The 19,088-nt window shown below is 39.5% G+C and overlaps 1 protein-coding gene across 5 annotated transcripts in view; it reads right to left on the bottom strand.

Moving 5' to 3' along the window:
• Window positions 1–19,088, bottom strand: part of Dcun1d4 (defective in cullin neddylation 1 domain containing 4) — a 66,019-nt gene that overhangs the window by 40,156 nt on the left and 6,775 nt on the right. For all 5 annotated transcript variants that reach the window (XM_042678136.1, XM_042678140.1, XM_042678139.1 and 2 more), the window contains exons 2-3: window positions 5,615–5,685; window positions 5,397–5,436 (exon numbers count right to left, since the gene is read on the bottom strand). In XM_042678136.1, coding sequence (XP_042534070.1) covers window positions 5,397–5,436; window positions 5,615–5,685 — 111 coding nt within the window. The remainder of the gene's footprint in view (window positions 1–5,396; window positions 5,437–5,614; window positions 5,686–19,088) is intronic.

Genomic DNA, 19,088 nt, shown 5'->3' with positions numbered 1-19,088 from the left:
ATAATTATATTTCCCATTTTGGCATGTATGCTATCAGGTGTGTCATTTAGTTCCCACAATAACCCCGAATGACAGGCCAGGCAAAACAATTATCTCTATGGAAAAGATGGGAAAAACTAAGGCTCAGCATTTGGGTAACTTGCCAAGGTCTCTGGGTCTCTGAGATGAGAAGTGGTGAAATCTGGGACACATACCACTCCTTCTTCCTTTAGTCCTTGGTTGAAGGTCCTGGACCCTTAGTGAGTTGTGTGGACAGGAGACCTACTGAGATTTGGTGACCTTCATTCAATGAATAGGCTCCAACTCTTAAGGTACCTCTGTAGTCTGGGCAATCACTAATCTAGTCCAGGCCTCTTGCTTACTCATTTCTTAAAGAATGGGAACAGTGTCTCTCTCTCTCAGAATTTTCATGAAGAAAAATATTCATTCAGAAAATGCTTAAACGGTGCCAAGTATATGATGACCAGGTTCATGAAGGAACTCAGGTGGTCTAGCAGTCAAGCCAGTTCTCAGCCACTATCTGCTGCTACCTCTACAGGTGATGAAAACCCATTGAGAGGAGCAGAGAAATGGGTGTGTGGATACTCCAGGGGCTGGACAGCAAGGAAACCCAGGCTCTCCTATCCTTTGTGATAGCCTAGAAGACAAAGGTGGAGAGAGTTTGGAAAAGACAGTGATCCACTGCCACACAGAGGCCCATCAGGTAAAGGCGCTGAGCAGTGAAGGACAGTATAGCTAGGTAGGGGTCAGAAGCCAGCCTGAAGCAGACTGGGTGAATGTAAGGTGAATTTCACCTTGCTAGGTGAAATCAGCGATGTAGGCAGCTCTTGCAGCACATATGCAAGGCAAGGTGAAAGTCCCAACCCTGCTAAGTGCAATAAATAGAACTAGAACCTGAATCTTAAGATTCCCATTTAGACTTCTGCTATTGTGCTAAATTCCCTGGACAATATACTTTAGGGAGCATACCAGGCAACAGCAGCACCTCTTATAAACTGGGAAACTACCCATATGGGCAGTTTCTAACCTCAGTGAGAACAAGAATGGGAAAAGGAAGAGCCAGAGTACTGTTCACAACCCACATACCTCATTCATCTTCCCTGTGAAACCTGCTTGCACACAACACTAAAGCACACGAAAAAGCTCCCAAGACTTTCAACAGACAAGATTTATCTTTGTCACTTAATGACTCAGGGACAGGTTGCAGAATAAAGAGGTGAACCTCACCTAGTAGTAAAGCATGTGAAATGACATGAAATGAGTGCGTACCCTCCATCTGGAGCTGTTCTTCCTCCTTATATGTACATGTGAAGAAAAGACATCTTCTAACACCATGTTTGGTTCTAAGCACCTGGCCCTTCCCCAAGTATTTAGAGATCACAAAACACACTCACTACCTTAGCCCATGGACATGAACACTTTAAAATTATGTCTTCTCTAATAGAAAGTTAATCCACTGCCATCTGCTTTTTCATAGACACTGGTATATGACTGCCTTTCACTAAATCCCACTTGTCAACAGCAGAGTGCTTTTGGTAAACACTAAAATGTCAAAAATAACCAACTTTCTCAGCTTTCTCTTGTTTTTCTTTTCTTATTGATAAATGCTTTCTGTTAAAATTTTACAAGTAAAGTTTTCTTGTGTCTATGAAAACTTAGTCATATTTGTAAGCTTATCAGCCCAGTTTATCCTTTAGTTTATTCAAAACTTTTAACCACTAACTTATGTGGCAGGGTCTTTTAGATCTTTCTTCCCTAAACCTTAACATGAATGACTATAGCCATTTTTTACAAAAAAATCATGTCTAGCCAGTGGCTCACATCTGTAGTCCCAGCTGCCTAGGAGCTAAGAATGGAAGGATCCTGTCACCTCACAGAAAAGATAGGTTAAATTCAATCCTAAGAAGTAAGTTTCCAAAGACCACAACTTTTCCAGGCACAATCTCCCTTGAACCCAAAGCAAGAGTAAAAGTTCCTCATTACCAAAAAGGCCATGACTCAATGCCTATAATCTTAGCTACTCAGGAGGCCGAGATTTAAGGATCACACGTCAAAGCCAGCCTTGGGAAGAAAGTCTATGACACTCTTCTCTCCATTTAACTATAGAAAGAGCCAGAAGTAGAGCTGTGGCTCAAATGGTACAGCATTGGCCTTAAGAAAAACACTCAGGGATAAAATCCATATCCTGAGTTCAAGCCCCAGGACCAACACAATAAAGCAAAAATAAAAAGTAGTTCATTTCATTAAACTACTTGCTTGCTTATGGGAAACTATTATTTTTTAAATGCAAAGGGTTTTTTGTTTTTGTTTTTCCCTTAAATCCTACTATTTAAGACAAAATTGCCTTCCCTCTTCATCTCTAAATAACTGACTTCTCATACCTGTCATTGTTTACTTTTTTTTTGTCCTTTCTGTTTTGGCCTTTAAAAAAAAATCATCCTATTTGTGCTATTTTTTTAACTAAAGTTATTCATTCTCTTAGTCAGTCTCTTTCCCTTCTTTCGGCCCTTCCACTTGTTCTTTTCCTCTCCTATACCCCACTCTCCTTCTGTCTCCAAGTTCCAAAGAGAGGTTTTAAAGATAGAGAAGGACACCCAGTCTTCTGTATAGACTTGGTTCTTTCACATGCACCAGTTACAGAACAGCAGAGAGACAGACTACTGGACAAGACAGTCAAAGAAGCACCTTAGCTAATTATGCTTGTTCAGATTTTTAAACATTACTGATTTTACACTGTTTTGTTGTTCAAGCATATTCTGTTGAGTACAGGAATCATGAAGCAATGCTATAACCAAATAGGGAATGGACAACACCTAACATATTGTTTCACAAAAACAAATGTGTTTTCCCTTTAACTATTAAAACTGGCCCTGAACATTTTATTCCAGTATCACTGAAAATATTTAAAAGTTAAACATGCAAATATCAAACATAAGGAGGCTAGAGAAACATATTTTGATATATACATGCACTAGAAACTTATGCAGCCAGCACAAGTCAGTGGTTCATACCTATAATCCTAGCTAACTCAGAAGGCAGATAGGAAGGATCATAGTTTGAAGCCAGCCTGGGCAAAAAAGTTCATGAGAACTCATTTCAACCACAGCTGCCACTGTGTCACTATATAGGACTCCCAACAATGTGGGAGTCTGAGACAGGGATCATCACAGCTCCAGGCTGGCCCATGGTCAAAAAAGAAAAAAGTTGTGAGATTCCATCTCAACAGATAATGCTGGGCAGTGGGGGACAGCTGGCATCCCAGGTACAGCAGGAAGTATAAACAGTAGGATTGCAATCCAGACCAGCCTGGGCAAAAAACAAGACCTTAAGATATCTAGAACAAAAAGTGCTGTGAGTATGGCTTAAGCAGTAGAGTTCCTGCTTATTAGCAAGTGCAAAGCCCTGAGTTCAAACCCTAATACCACAAAAATATATATATTTAAAAGGAAAAAACTTATGCAACTATTAAAGAAAAGAGATTCTTCATAAATGTGTTACTATTAAAAAAAAAAAAACAAACCCTTCACATCCCTGACCTTCTAGAACCCTCCCTTTTGCCTGCCTCACTCCCTTTCCCTACTCGCCTGGAAGGATGGTGCTCTGATTGGTGATCCAAAGAGTAGAAACTGAACAGAGAGTCCAGCTCCTTGGAGTTCTGTTTCAGACCTGCCTGCCAGGCCAAGCAACAGGCAGAAAAGGCCTGAATCCTTTCCTTTCAAGTCTGTAGCAAGGTTAAGGGGACAAACCACCTGTACTTGCCTAGCTGTGGCAGTGATTCAGGTGAGACTCTAAAAAACATGAGCATTCTTGCTGCACAGCGAATCTGTTTTCCAAAAAAAAAAACCAACAGCAACAACAACAAAAAAACCTGTTACTTTAATCTTCATCTTAATATTAGTTTTCAATAGATTGTGAACCAATTTCCAAAATATACCATTTTATGAAGAAAGAGCCAGGTGTCAGTGGCTCTAGCCTATAATCCTAGCTGAGGCTCAGATCTGAGGATCACAGTTGAAAGCCAGCCTGGGCAGAACTCTTATTTCCAATGAACCACCAAGAAGCACCAGCCTCGAGCAAAAAAGCTCAAATAGTACCCACATCTGAGTTCAAGCTTCAGGACCTGCACACACACTAAAAAATATATGGCATAATATATCATGGATTCTAAATTCTTTAAAAAGCACACACAAATATATACATATGCATAAAAATATCTGAAATAATCAACTAGTTATGTACTAGAATAAGCAGTGGAGTTAGGAGACATCACCTTTCACTTACTTTCATGCTATTCAAAATTCTCCAATAGAGGTTGCTATGGCCTCAATGTCTGTGTCCCTCCCAAAATTCCTATGTTGAAATCAAATCCCCAAAGTACTGAAATAAAGAGGTGGTGGCTTTAGGAGTGGTAAGACCAGGTGGGTGGAGCCCTTGTGACTGAGATGAGTACTCTGACAAAATAATCCTAAAGCAATGTCCACCTCAACCCTCCTTACCCCTGTGTGAGGAGCAAGGAGAAACAGGCCCTATCCAGGCACTGAACCTGCTGGTACTTTAATCTTGGAACTGCTGGTGCTTTTATCTTGGACTTCTTAGCCTCCAGAGATATGAGTTCTAGATTTTTGTTGTCAGTAAGTTATTCAGGCTAAGATTTTTTGTTACAGCAGCCCAAACAGACTGAGATAAGCATAGATTCATATATTACTGTGGCAATTTTCAAATTTTAAAAGGTATTTTAATCGTTCTTTGCTAGAAGTTTAGTAAATATCAATCAGATGCAAATGTCTGAACTTTATAAGCACATTAACATTTTAGAGAAATGATTCTCAAAATGTGGTGTCCTGCTAGGTGCTAGTAGCTTATGCCTGTTATTCTACTTATGCAAGAGGCTGAGATCGGGAGGATCAAGATTCCAGGCCGGCCTGGGCAAAAAAGACCTTAAAACTCCATCTTCAAAATAACCAACAAAAAGCCAATGGTGGTGTATCAGCTAAGCAAGTAAGGCAAGCAAGCATAAGACTAATTTCAAACCTCAGTACAAACAAAAAGAAAAAAAAGAAGGAAATAAAAAAGGTCTCAGATCAGCAGCATCAACATCATCTGGGAGCTTGTGAAAAATGCAAACTCTGAGGCCCTACCCTAAATCTCTGTAGAAGCTCTGTGGGTGGGGCCCAGCAATCTTTAAAACAAGCCCTTCAGGATGTTATAATGCACCCTAAACTTGGAGACACACAGGACTAGAGAATAACATGTAACATAGCTGTCTTTGCTTTACCTGAATGACATCCTCAATCAAGTAGCAACTGCTAATGGAGTGCATATATGACAACACAGAGCTTTCCTAGTTTTATGTTAGTATATTTTGAAAAAAAATTAATGTTAGCTTTTATAGATACCTGTTTGGTGATCGTCTTGGCCAACGTCTTCTGTTAGATTCTGTAAGAAATATATGCACATTATTAACCAAGAAATCACATGCCATATAGCAAGTTTTAAGATTCAGAATTTCATAAGCAATTGCTACCTCATCTATAATTCCATTTTTTAAAAATTGAATACACTTGTACGAAATGACTAAGCAGGTAGTGGATTTATGTTTAAAAGACTGACTTACTAGCTTGTTAAGAGTATGGTAGATCTTATGAATATTTGCCAGCGTTGAGAGATGAGAGTTCAGCTGAAAGTCTTCAAAAGAAAAAAGGGGAAAAGTCAATGTTACTTTCCAAACTGCAAAGACCACTAAAAAATATTTTATAAACCCTTAAAAGCGAAGATAAATGTTTTTTGGCATATCGATTAATTTGATCCTTACGTATTTTAAAAACCCAACCATACAATTACTAAGCTATCTCCTAGAAATAAAATATGACAAAAACGTCAAATTTCCAACCAAATGTTAGTAGTGTCAAATGTTCCCAACCAAATTTTTACATGATTTAAGATAAAAGGAAAGTACTGTGGTAGCTGTAAAATCCTACTCACAATAAACTCGAACTTAACAGCAAGATGTAAAAAATACAAGCAAATTAAACAAGTCACACAAATAACTCAGATCATATCTCAAATAAAACGTGTTCACTTTCCACTGCCGTTTCCTAGAATTTTAGCTCCTGGCAAGAAAATAATAGAAATGTATTTTAACAGTCAGCATTTCTTAAGATATAGTTGTTTACATTTATTTTGTGATTGATTACACAGCAGAGTAAATCTGGATTCTTTACCCCTCCTGCTCTCCTACAATGACAGAAAACCCACAGAGCTATCCTGGAGCTCCAGGGCCCACAGGCACTGCAATGGTGAAGTGTGCCACAGAAACAAGGCCTATGCCACACGCCTGGGGAACCAGGCCCAGATCAAGGACTGTACTTCCTATCATCTCTATAAACATTTCAGAATCACATACTAAATCATATGCAACCAAAAAAGACAGGGAAACTGCTCCATCCTAGAATCTTGCACAATTAAACAATAATAAGCTGATAGGCTTCAGCACTTCTTGTTTCAAATGTTTCTATAAAACATGCCTACACATACATATTAGGCTACGAAATGAGTTGAAAATCGATGAATAATTTCAAATTTGAAAATCCATCATTAGAAGTGCTTTCACATAAAATATACAAAATTATATTAGGTCCTTTTCTATCATAAACACTACTATGAAAGAAATCTTTTAAAAGAACCTGTAAGTCCCCAAGAGATACCATTTTAGTCGGAAGGAAGAAACGAAGCCCCTTTTCCTGGAATAGTTGGGAAACATATACACACTCTAAATGCAAATGACAGTCCCAAAGATCAGATGCTACCGTGTAAGTTGTCTGTGCTGGAGCTAGAATCTCCAAGCTGCCCCTCTGAATCTAGTAAGCAAAATATCTTGCCTGCCACTACTTAGAAAAGTTTACTTTCTCTTTTAGATCTTGCTAAGTATCTAGTTCTTGGCAAGACAGCAGGACAGAGTTCTGAGCGACAGCAGAGCCCCTGACGTTCACATGCAGCTGCAGGAGCAGCAGACTGGACTTGTATACTACATGAGCATTGCTCTGACCAGTCACAGCCACCTAGAATGCTCCCGAAAAACAGCACTTGTGACTAAGAGCCAGCCAGCACAAGACCTCAGGCTTGAAACAGGTCTCAAATATAGACACATGTGAACTATCTGGCACGTGAATAAGGTTGTACAGAATCTACATCTTCCATCTTAATTAGTACAATTACACAGGAAGGGATCAGAATAGCATTTGGAGTGTGCAACTTTTGCAAATCTATGTATATACTTACTCAAGTTTCCATTTAAGAAAAACAAATGAAAGGTCTTTAAAGCTGCAAGTGCTAACCTTGTCCTGATCCTCTTGAACTGAAAAAGCCAACTCCCACAGCCCCTCCCCAAACCATACCTCTCTGGCTCTCTCAATTTTAAAACAGGTTAGAAAGGTAGGGAAGAAGGTTTGATGGTTTATGTTTGAAATCCCAGCACTCAGAGCCTGAGGCAGAAGAAGAATGTCAAATTTAAGCCAACCTGGGCAACTAGCAAGACCCTGACTCTCATAACAACAACAAAAACAAACAAAAATCAGAAAGACAAATAATACATTCTATTATCGTCTTGAAATGTAAATTGAGCCCTTGAGCTCCCTCCAAAATAACCTAAACAGGAAACTGGAGGCCACAGAGTCTCTTTTCAAGGAGGCCACACAGGAGGGCCAGGAGAGAGGTGATAAAAAATGAGGCCCTTCTGGCCCTCACACAATGCTTGTCAATTCACCTCCCCACCATTCTTTTTTTTTTTTCTTTTATTTTTGGTCGGTCGTGGGGCCTGAACTCTGGGCCTGGGTGCTGTCCCTCAGCTCTTGAGCTCAAGGCTAGCACTCTACCACTTGAGCCACAGTGCCACTTCTGGTCTTTTTTTTTCTGCTTATGTGGTGCTGAGGAATCGAACCCAGGGCCTCATGCATGCAAGACAAGCGCTCTACCACTGAGCTAACCTCCCAGCACCCAGCTCCCCCATTCTTTGAATTGTCAGAGTTCACAAAAGACAATCCAAACGAATTGAGGTCATTAAATGTTTCTCCTTCTTGTATAGGAATATGGAAGAAGTAGAAACGATAAGAAACCAGTTGTCCTTCGTCTGGAATTCCAGGACTTTTCAGAGCTAGACCCTTTCCACACTTCCAAACGTCTTTTACCACATCATTCAACAAAACCTTACTTCCAACTCCAAGCATGCACAATGAAGCACTTATTCTTCCTGCCAAAACACTACTTTATTTTGCAACCTGATTTTAGAATCTAACAGCTGTTCAAATATTAAGTCTACCTGTTATTTGACCTAAATCTTAATTTCCTCATCTGTATGAGAACTGGGAATTATCCTTCCTAATGTTGTTGTAAGGATAAAAACAAGCCATCAGGTATCTACCACGATTACCATTAAGCTATCAATTACTACTATATTTCTTACTGCATTCTTGTCATCAAAAACAATACCTACTGGGCAGGGAAGGTGGCTCAGTGGTAGAGCGCTTGTCTTGCATGCCTGAGGCCCTGGGTTCAATTCCTCAGCACCACATAAGCAAAAAAGAAAAAAGCCGGAAGTGGCGCTGTGGCTCAAGTGGTAGAGCGCTAGCCTTGAGCTGAAGAGCTGAGGGACAGCGCCCAGGCCCAGAGTTCAGGCCCCATGACCGGACCCCCCCCCCCAAAAAAAAAATTACTTTCCATGTGTCCAACTCAGACCCCACCTCAAAGACCCTAACAGGATTCATTCTATGACTCAGCATGTGCCCTGATTCATTTCTACAGCTGAGGGCACTGTTGTATTTATATCCACCATCTGACATTTATAATGACCGCAGGTAATCTCAACACAGTGAAAAAAATGCCGCAAGATTTTACTAGTTTCTAGCCATAATGTTTCACTTCACTGAACGCTGCACAAAGATTTCATTTCAATAAATCATACAGTGTATGGTAGCAATTATCCATCTCCAAATCTAAACCCTACTAAGACTAGCACCATTATCACTTTACTCAAGAAAAAAAGATATGAAACTGGTAACATGAACTATTGTTCTTTAATTTTATTAACATAAGCAATTAAGACAATGCAAACTGGGGGAGGGGGAACAAAAATGGAATAAGATAAATCCACAAACATTAACACATTGGATTTGTGGTTCAATACTCAGAACAAGTAACAGATCTTGACGTCTAAAATAGATTTTACTTCCTTAAGGCCTAGACATTAGGGGTAAAGAGCAAATGCTTTACAGACAATGCATTTAGGGAAGCAAATCAAAATCATCAAAATCTCTTCCTGCTCATATTTCAATTCCAAAGGATAAATATGAGGTTAAGTCAATTGTACTCCATCACCAAATGGCTTTCCACAGTAAAAGTGATGGCTGCACTGTGTGACAGACACACTCCTGCATATTCCACACTAAAATCAACCATTAGCTCTAAAAAATAGCAAAGCCTGCTTGATAGCTTGCTTGCCCAAATCATCTTCTTGATATTCTTAAAACCTTCAACAAATGCTAGCTGGGTATAAAAATTGTCTCGATTATTAGGATTATGTGCTGTGACCCACATATTATCAAAGAAAAATAATGAACACCACTGAAATCAAAGTCAATTTCCCTAAACCATAGTAGCTATAGAACCCCATAAATACAGGTAGTCATGTAAAGGATAGGAATGAAATATCATGGATAAGTTCAAACAATGACTATTCAAGCAAAAGAATCAAATTTAAAAATCAGCAGTCCTAACAACTGATTCCCACATGAGAGTCAGAAACTAAATACATAAGGAGTACAAAAAACTAAATACATAAAGAGTAAAAGCTATTAAACTATAAAATTACTTGAAAATTATGGCCAGGAGGAGATCTCAAAATAACAATAAAGTAGATATATATGTATGCATATATATATATCATAAATGAAGAAACACTAAAAGCTTAGTGAAAGAAGTAAACTTAAAGCCATTATACAGCAAGCACTTTTCCCTCACTAAGCTACAAATTAAATGCAGTTTCCTCCTATTCTGCCTACTCTGTGGTTCTTTGCAAACTCAAAAAAGAAGTAAAGGAAGAGAGTTAGGCAAGTTCAGCAGAGGAGTCTGAAATTAACACAGGACAAACATGCTAGACATACTTGCCATGAAAATGCTGAAAAAGAAGAATGAGGAAGAATTTACTTTACCAGATACACAGCATAAAGCAAAGGTTGGCAAGCCAGGGTAAATATTTTAGGTTTTCTGGGTCTTTTTAGTCTCTGTTCTACTATTCAGTCACTGTAGTTCAGGAGCAGTCATATACAATATACGATATACGATATACAAATAAATGAGGGCAGCTGCTTTCCAGTAAACTTTAATTGTAGTACTAGCTGGGGGGGACAGATGTGACTTGCAGACCACATTTGTCACGCTGATACAAAGGTATAGTCATTATAACAGTGTGTATGGAATTATACAGTATGTGCACAAGAAGATAAATGAATGAACAGGAATCAACAGACATGTCTATGCACATATAAAATTATATAATTAATATATGGCAACATAACATTTCACATCAATAGAAAAGTATTAATTACCTAGGAATAAAGGGACAATTAGCTAGCATGTACAACAACCTAAAAAAATAACTCTAACCTCATCTAAAAGTTATAAATGGAAGGGGAGGGCTTGAAGCAAAATAAAACTTTCCACGGGCTTAGAACTCTGCACTCTCAGCTTCTACCTATCTCACCAAGCCCATCTCCTTTCATCTTACCCTTGTTCATTTTTCTTAGCTGCAGTGAGCTTCTTGTTGTTTTGTGAACACTCCAAGTACACTCCACTTCAGAGGTCATTGTACATGCTTTTCTCTTTGCCTTGAGTTCTTTCCTCCATTCTCCCCAGTTAGGACTTGTTCTCACACTTCAATAGGTTGCTACCTCAAGAGACTGAAAACTAGGATCCCTTTTGCACTCCTTACACTTTACCATACTCTACTTTATGGTATTAGTGCCATTTGTATTTATGCCTGGTATTATAGAATGTATTTGTGACCTAAATGTATTATAACCTAAACTCCCAAGCTAGAGTCTTGGTCTTGTCTACTGCTGTATCAAGAGCAGTACTGGCACATATTAAGTGCTCAGGAAATATTCAGGTACAGAGTTCCAAAAGATCTTCAGATGTGAGAAGTGACAAGTAAAAGAACAGATTCAAAGAAAAAACAAAAATGGAAGAGCCTGTAAACTCTGCTTGAGAGTTTAGAACAGACTGAGTTTCCTAAAAATATGCACTTTCAACCACACCACCAATGTGTATGCAAATTAACAGGTAAACATGGCATGTTCAAGCACAGTCAAGTTCTAATCAATAGTAATTTATCTACAATTTTATATGGAATCAAGCAAGACTTTAGGAGAAGTAGATGTTTTACCATACTGAATGCACTGAGCTTCCTGAGCCCCAGGGGACTGCTTCCCTGACCCCTGCACAACAGAACTCAGTCTGAGATGTATACCTGTGAGAGTCCAGGTGTCATGGAGTGGACATTAGTGAGTTAGAAAGCTCACGCTTGGACAAGTATGCAGCCTGCATGACAGATGACCTGGACCTAAAGTGGTCATTTATAAAGACAGCTAGAGACAGCCACTACTGAGGTAGGAAATAATCAGAGCCTTGTGGTACATGGTGCTAGTACAAGTGGAAAGATCTTGAGTACACTAAATTTGCAAAAAGTAGCCATTCACCCCGGGCAAACCTGACTTTTACTCACTTAGCAAATGGAAAAAAAAAGGTTGGGAGAGGGAAAAAAATTTCGATTGCCCCATTAACTGCCCTGTCCCACTTAACTAAGCTTGAGATGTGACACACGAATGGTAATGCATTCAAGTCTCAGTTCCCACATGCCAATCACATTTTCTACATCAAACACTGTATGAATCTAGTATTTAAAACACAGTCCCAAAACACATGCCAGCTGCTTCAAGTAGTGCTCAACCGTTCCAGCACTGGCAAAAGGAACTAGCTGTGCTGGATTTACCCATACTCTCCAATGGGACTCGGCTATTATTCTAATAATATTTTTAATACAGGTACTCTTCTCCTTAGATGGAAACTTAAGAATCCATTTCTATATACAATGTGATTATACTGCAAGAAAAACAGGGTAGCTAGCTGTGGCCAAGTTAGGAATAATTACATCTTTTTAATTGCTAAGGCAAAACTGCTTTTCCCAGTCCAACTTACTTCTAATAAAAGCAAAAAAAAAAAAAGGCAATCTATCTTCATATTGGATAACAGGAAAAAAAGCAGTAGCATTTCCTACCCAAAGTTGTTAATAAACAAGTACATAAACTTAAGTGAAGGTCTAATATTAGGAAAAAAAAAAAAAGTGGCTAAACCTAGAAAATTGAACAACTCTTTTTCTTTAAAAAAAATCCAGAAAAATAAGGTAAGAAAAACAAATAAAGGGATCATTGTGTGAGAATTCCTCCGTCTCTAGCTGCACTTAGCTAGGTGCTCTCTCCTAAGTAGGGTAAGATAGTATTTCATTACGGTTTTGATTTGCATTTCCTTGATGATTAGTTTGATGAGCACTTTTCATAAGCTTCTTGGTCACTGGTGTAACCTCACTGGAGAAATGTCTACTCAAATCATTTGCCCATTTAAACAATGGAGCTACAATATGATTCAGCTATCTTACTAGTTGGTATATATCCAAAGGAAACAAAATCAGTATGTCAGAGATATGTATATTAACATACCATTATATATTATATAGTATATATTAGTGCAGTACTATTCACATTATTACAATAGCCAAAGTAAGGAATCAGTCTAGGTGTTCATCAATCGATGATGGTAAAGAAAATGGGGCATCTATGTACAATGTGATATTATTCACTATAAGAAAGAATGAAATGCTGTCATTTTCACCAACGTGCATGGAACTGCATGCTAATAAGTCAGTCACAGAAAAATATTGAATGTTTTTAAGTGTAAAAGCTAAAAAGTTTACTCCAAAGAAATACAGAATAGTTAACAAAAGCCTGAAAAAGATGAGAGGAGGCAAGGAGGGAAGGAGAGAGTAGCTAAAGAGTACAGGGTACAGCTAGATAGTTCCTAATATTCTGTGTGACAGTAGGATAAATACGGCTGACAAGAATTAATTGCATATTTCAAATAGCTACAAGAACGTTCTGAATACCAAAAAAAATGTATGTGGAAGGTGGTAGTTATGTCAATTTCCCTAGTATAAAATTACAATCAATTAGAACAAAAATACATGTATTTAAAAACTTGAAAATGTATATTCTTTCCTAATCAAAAATGATGGCTATTTCTCTGCCAAATTAGTCAAATTGCATAGCAGTTCAGCATTTAGAAAAAGAAAGATGCAGCTTGGTGGAGGTGGCTCATGCCTGTAATCCTAGCTACTCAGGAGGCTGAGATCTGAAGATTGCAGTTCAAAGCCAGCCCAGGCAGGAAAATTCATGAGATTCTTATCTCCAATTAACTACCAATAAGCTAAAAGTGAAGCTGTGGCTCAGGTGGTAAAGTGCTAGCCTTGAGCAAAAAAGCTCAAGGGCAGTGCCTAGGCTGAGTTCAAACCCCAGGACAGGCACAAGAAAAAAAAAAAAAAAGAGAAAAAAAAAAGGAAGAAGGATGTGAAGAAAAGATACATAACACCAGTGTTGTTCCCATTTTAAGTACACTTCATTCTTCTGGTCACTAAAGAGTCACTGAAGTATTTTATTATTAGCTAAACTGCAGACTGCCAATCAATAAGCAATATTCTCAGGTATAAGCCTTTTAAATACATCCCTAGCACTTTTCCATAACAATGAAAATGATTAAATAACCTGTAATGGGTCAGGATAGGAGGAAATAAGGGCAGAATCACAACCGTGTTGGTACCAAAAACAATAAAATTAGAATTACAGAATATTAAAATCCGCACTCATTCTGAATGAGTTTGGGACAGAACAAGAAGACAATCTAGTGGCACAGAGCTCTTCCTCTCTGAGAATCAACAGAGAATGCTTAGGGGTGCTCCAAGCCCCATGGGGTACACAGCTCAGTCTTTTGACAAGCCAATTTTACTAAGTGTTCTGAAAAAGAAAAAGAGTTCAGTTAAAGCTAAGGGTACTCAGTAGCTGAGTGCCTCTTTTCAGTTCATCTTGCTTCTTTCCCTCCAGGAACAGAAGCCCTCCTCCTGAGTTCCCCAGACAGATGAGAGTATCAATGATAGGGAGCACAGATTCCTGTCACACCTCAGAGACATCTATCTGACATCCATCATGGAGATTCTGTATTTCATACTGAGAGAAAAAGGAAGGGAAAAAAAAAAAAGTCCTCATGAGCTCCCCCTCTACCCCCATGACCTGTCCCAGGTCAACTTATTCTGTTATCCTTTCTGGCCCTATTATTTCAGCACTCTCTTCCTTGAATATACCAGTCAAGTCTTACACCACGGGGCCTTTGAATTTACTGTGCTTTCGGCCTCAATGACCTGGAGCTTGTAAGTACCAACAGCTATCTACCTTATTTTTTTAAACGCCATCACAGAAAAGTTGCCTCTGACTTTCCTATCCAAAGCAGTACCTTCACTGCCACTGGAATTCAATTTTCTTCAGAGCACTTACCACTTGCTGATAGTACAATTTAACAGCTTTGTTGAGAATTCATATATATAATTCACTCAAAACATACAACAAATCCAGTGGTTTCAGCATATTCATTACAATCTCATAAAACATTCATTATTAGCTGCTCCTCATCACTCCGCTTATCCCTTCAACACTAGGCAACCACTTCTGATCTCTAGATTTGCCTATTTTGGACAATTTTTTCTGGGGTCTTTCACAATTCTGACATCCTATGTATTATATACATTTACATCTGTCACTCTATATAGAGCCCATGCTCCAAGAGGCCAAGAACTTTTTTTTGCTTTATTCACCACACTATTCCAATACATCCAATAGCAGAATCCTCACACCTGGCAGGTATGAGTAGAATAGAGGGATTAAAGCTTTGAAAATAAGTCTCTAGACTTAGCACATGGAGGTTACTAACATGGTCTCAGAGAAGATGCAAATGGCAGAACTGAAGCAGAAGAAACTAGACTGAGTTGAGAACAGGAAAAGAGGAAACCATGTCCAGACAGACATGTGCAGCAACTTTTCCAAGAAGATTGAACTTGATACTAGTTTGAAGGTGTGCTGATTGCAATTTAATGATGGTAGGACATTGTGGATCTTCTCAAGTCCCACATACTAGATGTGCTTCATATCTCAGAATGTTACTGTAGCCAGTGTAAAGATGTACGTCAGGTCACAAATTAGCAATTAGTCCTGTATTTGAGATCAAAGATACACAGTACATAGAATTTTGAAAGAAAATACAAAATGTGCTATTAAATTTTAGAAAAAGGAGTACATTAAAATGAGTTCTGCCTTAAAATGATTGGAATATAAAAATCTACCATAAAGTGAAGCCTACTTTCCTTGAACTATAAAAAAGGAATGTTTTAAATCATCTACATGGAAGTGGCGCTGTGGCTCAAGTGGTAGAGCGCTAGCCTTGAGCTGAAGAGTTGAAGGACAAGCACCCAAGCCCAGAGTTCAGGCCCCAGACCAACAAAAAATTAAATAAATAAATAAAATAATCTACAGTATAAATTTACAACTGCATAGCAGTTAATCATCATTACTGTATGACGTGGCACAGGTCTTAATTCACTTGTAAATACAAACAAATTCATATTTAAGGCTAATTATTAAAATACAATGATTTGTCATGACTTTCACACTCTAAGAATAGGAAAGCCCAAAACCTGTAAGTACCAGTGAGTGTCCTAGTACATGGCATTCACTGCCAGCATTAAGAATTCTTTTTTCTAACAGTGTCTTCTTCATCAGGATATTGCAAGAATGAAATGAAAATGTAAAGCACCACCTAGGCATTGGCGATCATGACAAGGTGGGCATCTTTGGAGCCCTCTCCCACATGGCCCAAACCCAGCTTGCTGATGGCACATGAGAAGTACCTAGACCTGCCACAACCATCCAAATCAGGCCTCAATCCAGATAATTAAAAGAAAAATAAAAGCCAGCCAGTGTTCATCTTTACCCTACCAACCCCAGGTGATTCTAATGTGCAGTGTCCTGAACTGACATTCTGGATGCCAGCAGCCAAGCCACTCCTCCAATCTCAACAATGCCAGACTGGACTCCAATGCAAGGGCACCCATCGGTGTGTGAAATAAACATCAAGATCCAGGAACACAAGTACAAGGCTGGAAAGTTGGACAGAAGCAAGAGGGGAAAAAACTGAAGGCAGCAAGGGAGGAAGATACTAATTTCATTTGCTTTATCAATAAATAGTTGCTATGGGTGAGTCACAAAAGCCACAGGGGAGGGGTGCCATGAAAAGGGGAAAAATAAAAAGGGAAACAGGGAACCCTTGTTTTGAAGACAAGACACAAAGCTAAAGCCTATCAAGCATGCTGCTACTGGCATCTTCCTCCTAACTCTCATAGTTTCCAAAAGCAAAGCTGGAAGAAAGTACCAAACAGTGGTGTGCCATCCAGCACCCAACACACTTTCCTGCCCATTCCACCTCCAAGGAGCCAGTCACTTCAGGATACATAGTTTGGCTGAATTTCCAATAAGGCAAGGTACAAAGGACTCTAGATTCCGTCTCACCCCACTGACCCACTGAGCACAAAGACTCACTGGGCCTTTCAGAGTGGAAAATCATCCCCAAATCTTATGCATGTTACAAAGTTCCAGATTTGTTTAGAGAAAGAACATCAGCTGTATCCTCAGAGAATCTTGGGTTGGAGTCCCAGCTCTGCTGTGCCCAAGCTGAATGACCCTGTACCATGGTAAACCACCCAACTCACTGTGCCTCAGTGTTGCCAATGTACAACCAGAACGACAGGATCCTCTCCACAAGGTTACTGAGAGATCTAAATAATGGTGTACATGAGCCACTTAGCACAGGGCTGGCCTACACCACACATCAGTCCCAGTGAATTGCACTAGACCCCACTACTATAATGTAGAAGGGACTTAGACTGAACCCAGAACTGCAAAACAAGTCACAAGGGTTAAGAAGGGGATGTATCTCTAAAACTATTAACTTAGTAACCACGGCATTTGGCCGTAAAACTACCCTGAGTATAAACTTGCCCTAAAGGAAAAAAATTTTACAAAATGCTAAAAGCTGTAGTAGCTCTACTAAGAGTGGAACTTCATGTTTTATGGTTTTTCTGCAATGTCATTAGGTTATCTCCTATATTTAATTAAGTATAATATTAAAAGTTCCATGAGTATTTTAATATGCATGCATCTATTTAAAATAAAATCTGAAAAGACTGAACTATTTCATTGGCAAGTACAGAAATACTTTTCTTTGCCACGATTCTCCGGTTGCCCCGTTGAAAGCAGTGTTTCCATACCTACTGCCTTTGCCAACAAACCTGCAGAGTAGGAGGGACACAGAGCAGGATCTAGCGTTTAGAAATCTTACATCTTGATCTTGCTAGAATCACTCTAGGGCCAAAACAGCTAAAAGCCAATTGGAGATAACCTTATCAGCTGCTCTAGCATCATCATTCAAAAACCAAGACAGGACACTCGGAGGGTTATTCTATGGAGAAAATGAAAAGCACAAATAAAACACTGAGAATTACTTTTGCTGCAGTGGATAGACACGGAGCAACTTGGGTCAGAAGGCCTGACTTAAGAGACTCAGCTCATTGATGATTATTAGCCGTGATTTTTGAGGTTACCTAACCTCTCTGCAACTCAGCTTATTCATCTTGGAAATGACAGGAACAAACTTTAACCTTCAGTTGAAGAGGGAAGAAGTTGCATTAAGAGGGCAAAGCAACTATAACTGTCCTTCCCTGTGTCCTTTTGTGCCTCTCCTTTTTCCCACTGCCTTCCCCTCGTCCTGCTCTTGCTTCCTTTCCACTCCTGTAATGCTTCCCAGCCCCTGTCCCTCACCTCCCCCAGCACTCTAGCCTACAACATGCCCCTCAGGCTACCACATGTCTTCCGTGGCAGCCACTGTTCCCTCAGCTCAGAGGGCACCCTCCTTCTCTTGGTTGTACTCAGGTTCTTTTCTTCAAACTCCAAGAGCTAAACTCACAGACAACTGTTAACTCTTCCCTAAAATCTAGGTTCCCAAAGCATCGTGGGCTTCAATCTAACCCAATAGCCATCACTCTTCTCATACTTCACCTGAACACTACTTTGCTCCACAGGATGGAAATTCACGGAGAGGAAGGTTCTGGAAACAGAAGGACCTGGCTCGTTCTTTTCTGTGATAGCAGTGTCTGGGCAACAAGAATGCATCAAATGTTTGTAGAATGGCTGAATGCAGGAATCTCACTTGATTCTTTTCTTGTAACCGCTTCTCTTTTAATTCATTTACTTCTCAGGACCTCCTCCTCTCCTCCTCCTTTCCTTTCCTGAACTCTGGCTCTTTTGCAGCATGCCTGTCTCTGCTGTTCCTCAGATTCAGAGCAGCTCTCTGTTGGACATCAGTGCCTCTGCAATGCTATGCCCTCTGCCCAGAAGGGTCTTTTGCCTCCTCAGCTCTTACCTGAAAGCCTTATTATCAATGAGGTCTTCCCTGTGCATACTATGTAAAATCATAGCACCTCTGACATATGCAGGAGCAGCCATATGCTTACCTCCTTCTCTGCTTTTCTTTTCTCTACAGAACTTGTCACCGCCCAGTATACTACTGGCTTTACTATTGGCCTCCTCCACACCAAAATGAAAACAGTGAGGAATAGAACCTGACTCATAGGAGGTGCTCAAACACTTAGTGACCAAACACTTCTATGGCCCAAAGTAGGTAGTTTTTATTAGGACTCTGAGTGAGGAGTAGTTGAGTAACTCACCTACAATGACACAACTAAGATGGCAGAGCAAGGCATGAATGCAGATATTTTGACCCCAAGATCCACACCCAATTACTCTGTTCTCCTACCTCCCAACCTGACCCACAGAGCACTTAGAAGACCATCACATCCACAGAGCAAATGCTGGCATTGCATGTCTTTGGGT

The sequence above is a fragment of the Dipodomys spectabilis genome, unplaced genomic scaffold (assembly GCF_019054845.1).
Source record: "Dipodomys spectabilis isolate Male_0828 unplaced genomic scaffold, ASM1905484v1 ptg000043l, whole genome shotgun sequence".
NCBI lineage: Eukaryota > Metazoa > Chordata > Mammalia > Rodentia > Heteromyidae > Dipodomys > Dipodomys spectabilis.
The sequence above is the reverse complement of the archived record's forward strand: the minus strand, read 5'-3'. Positions and strand labels throughout refer to the sequence as shown.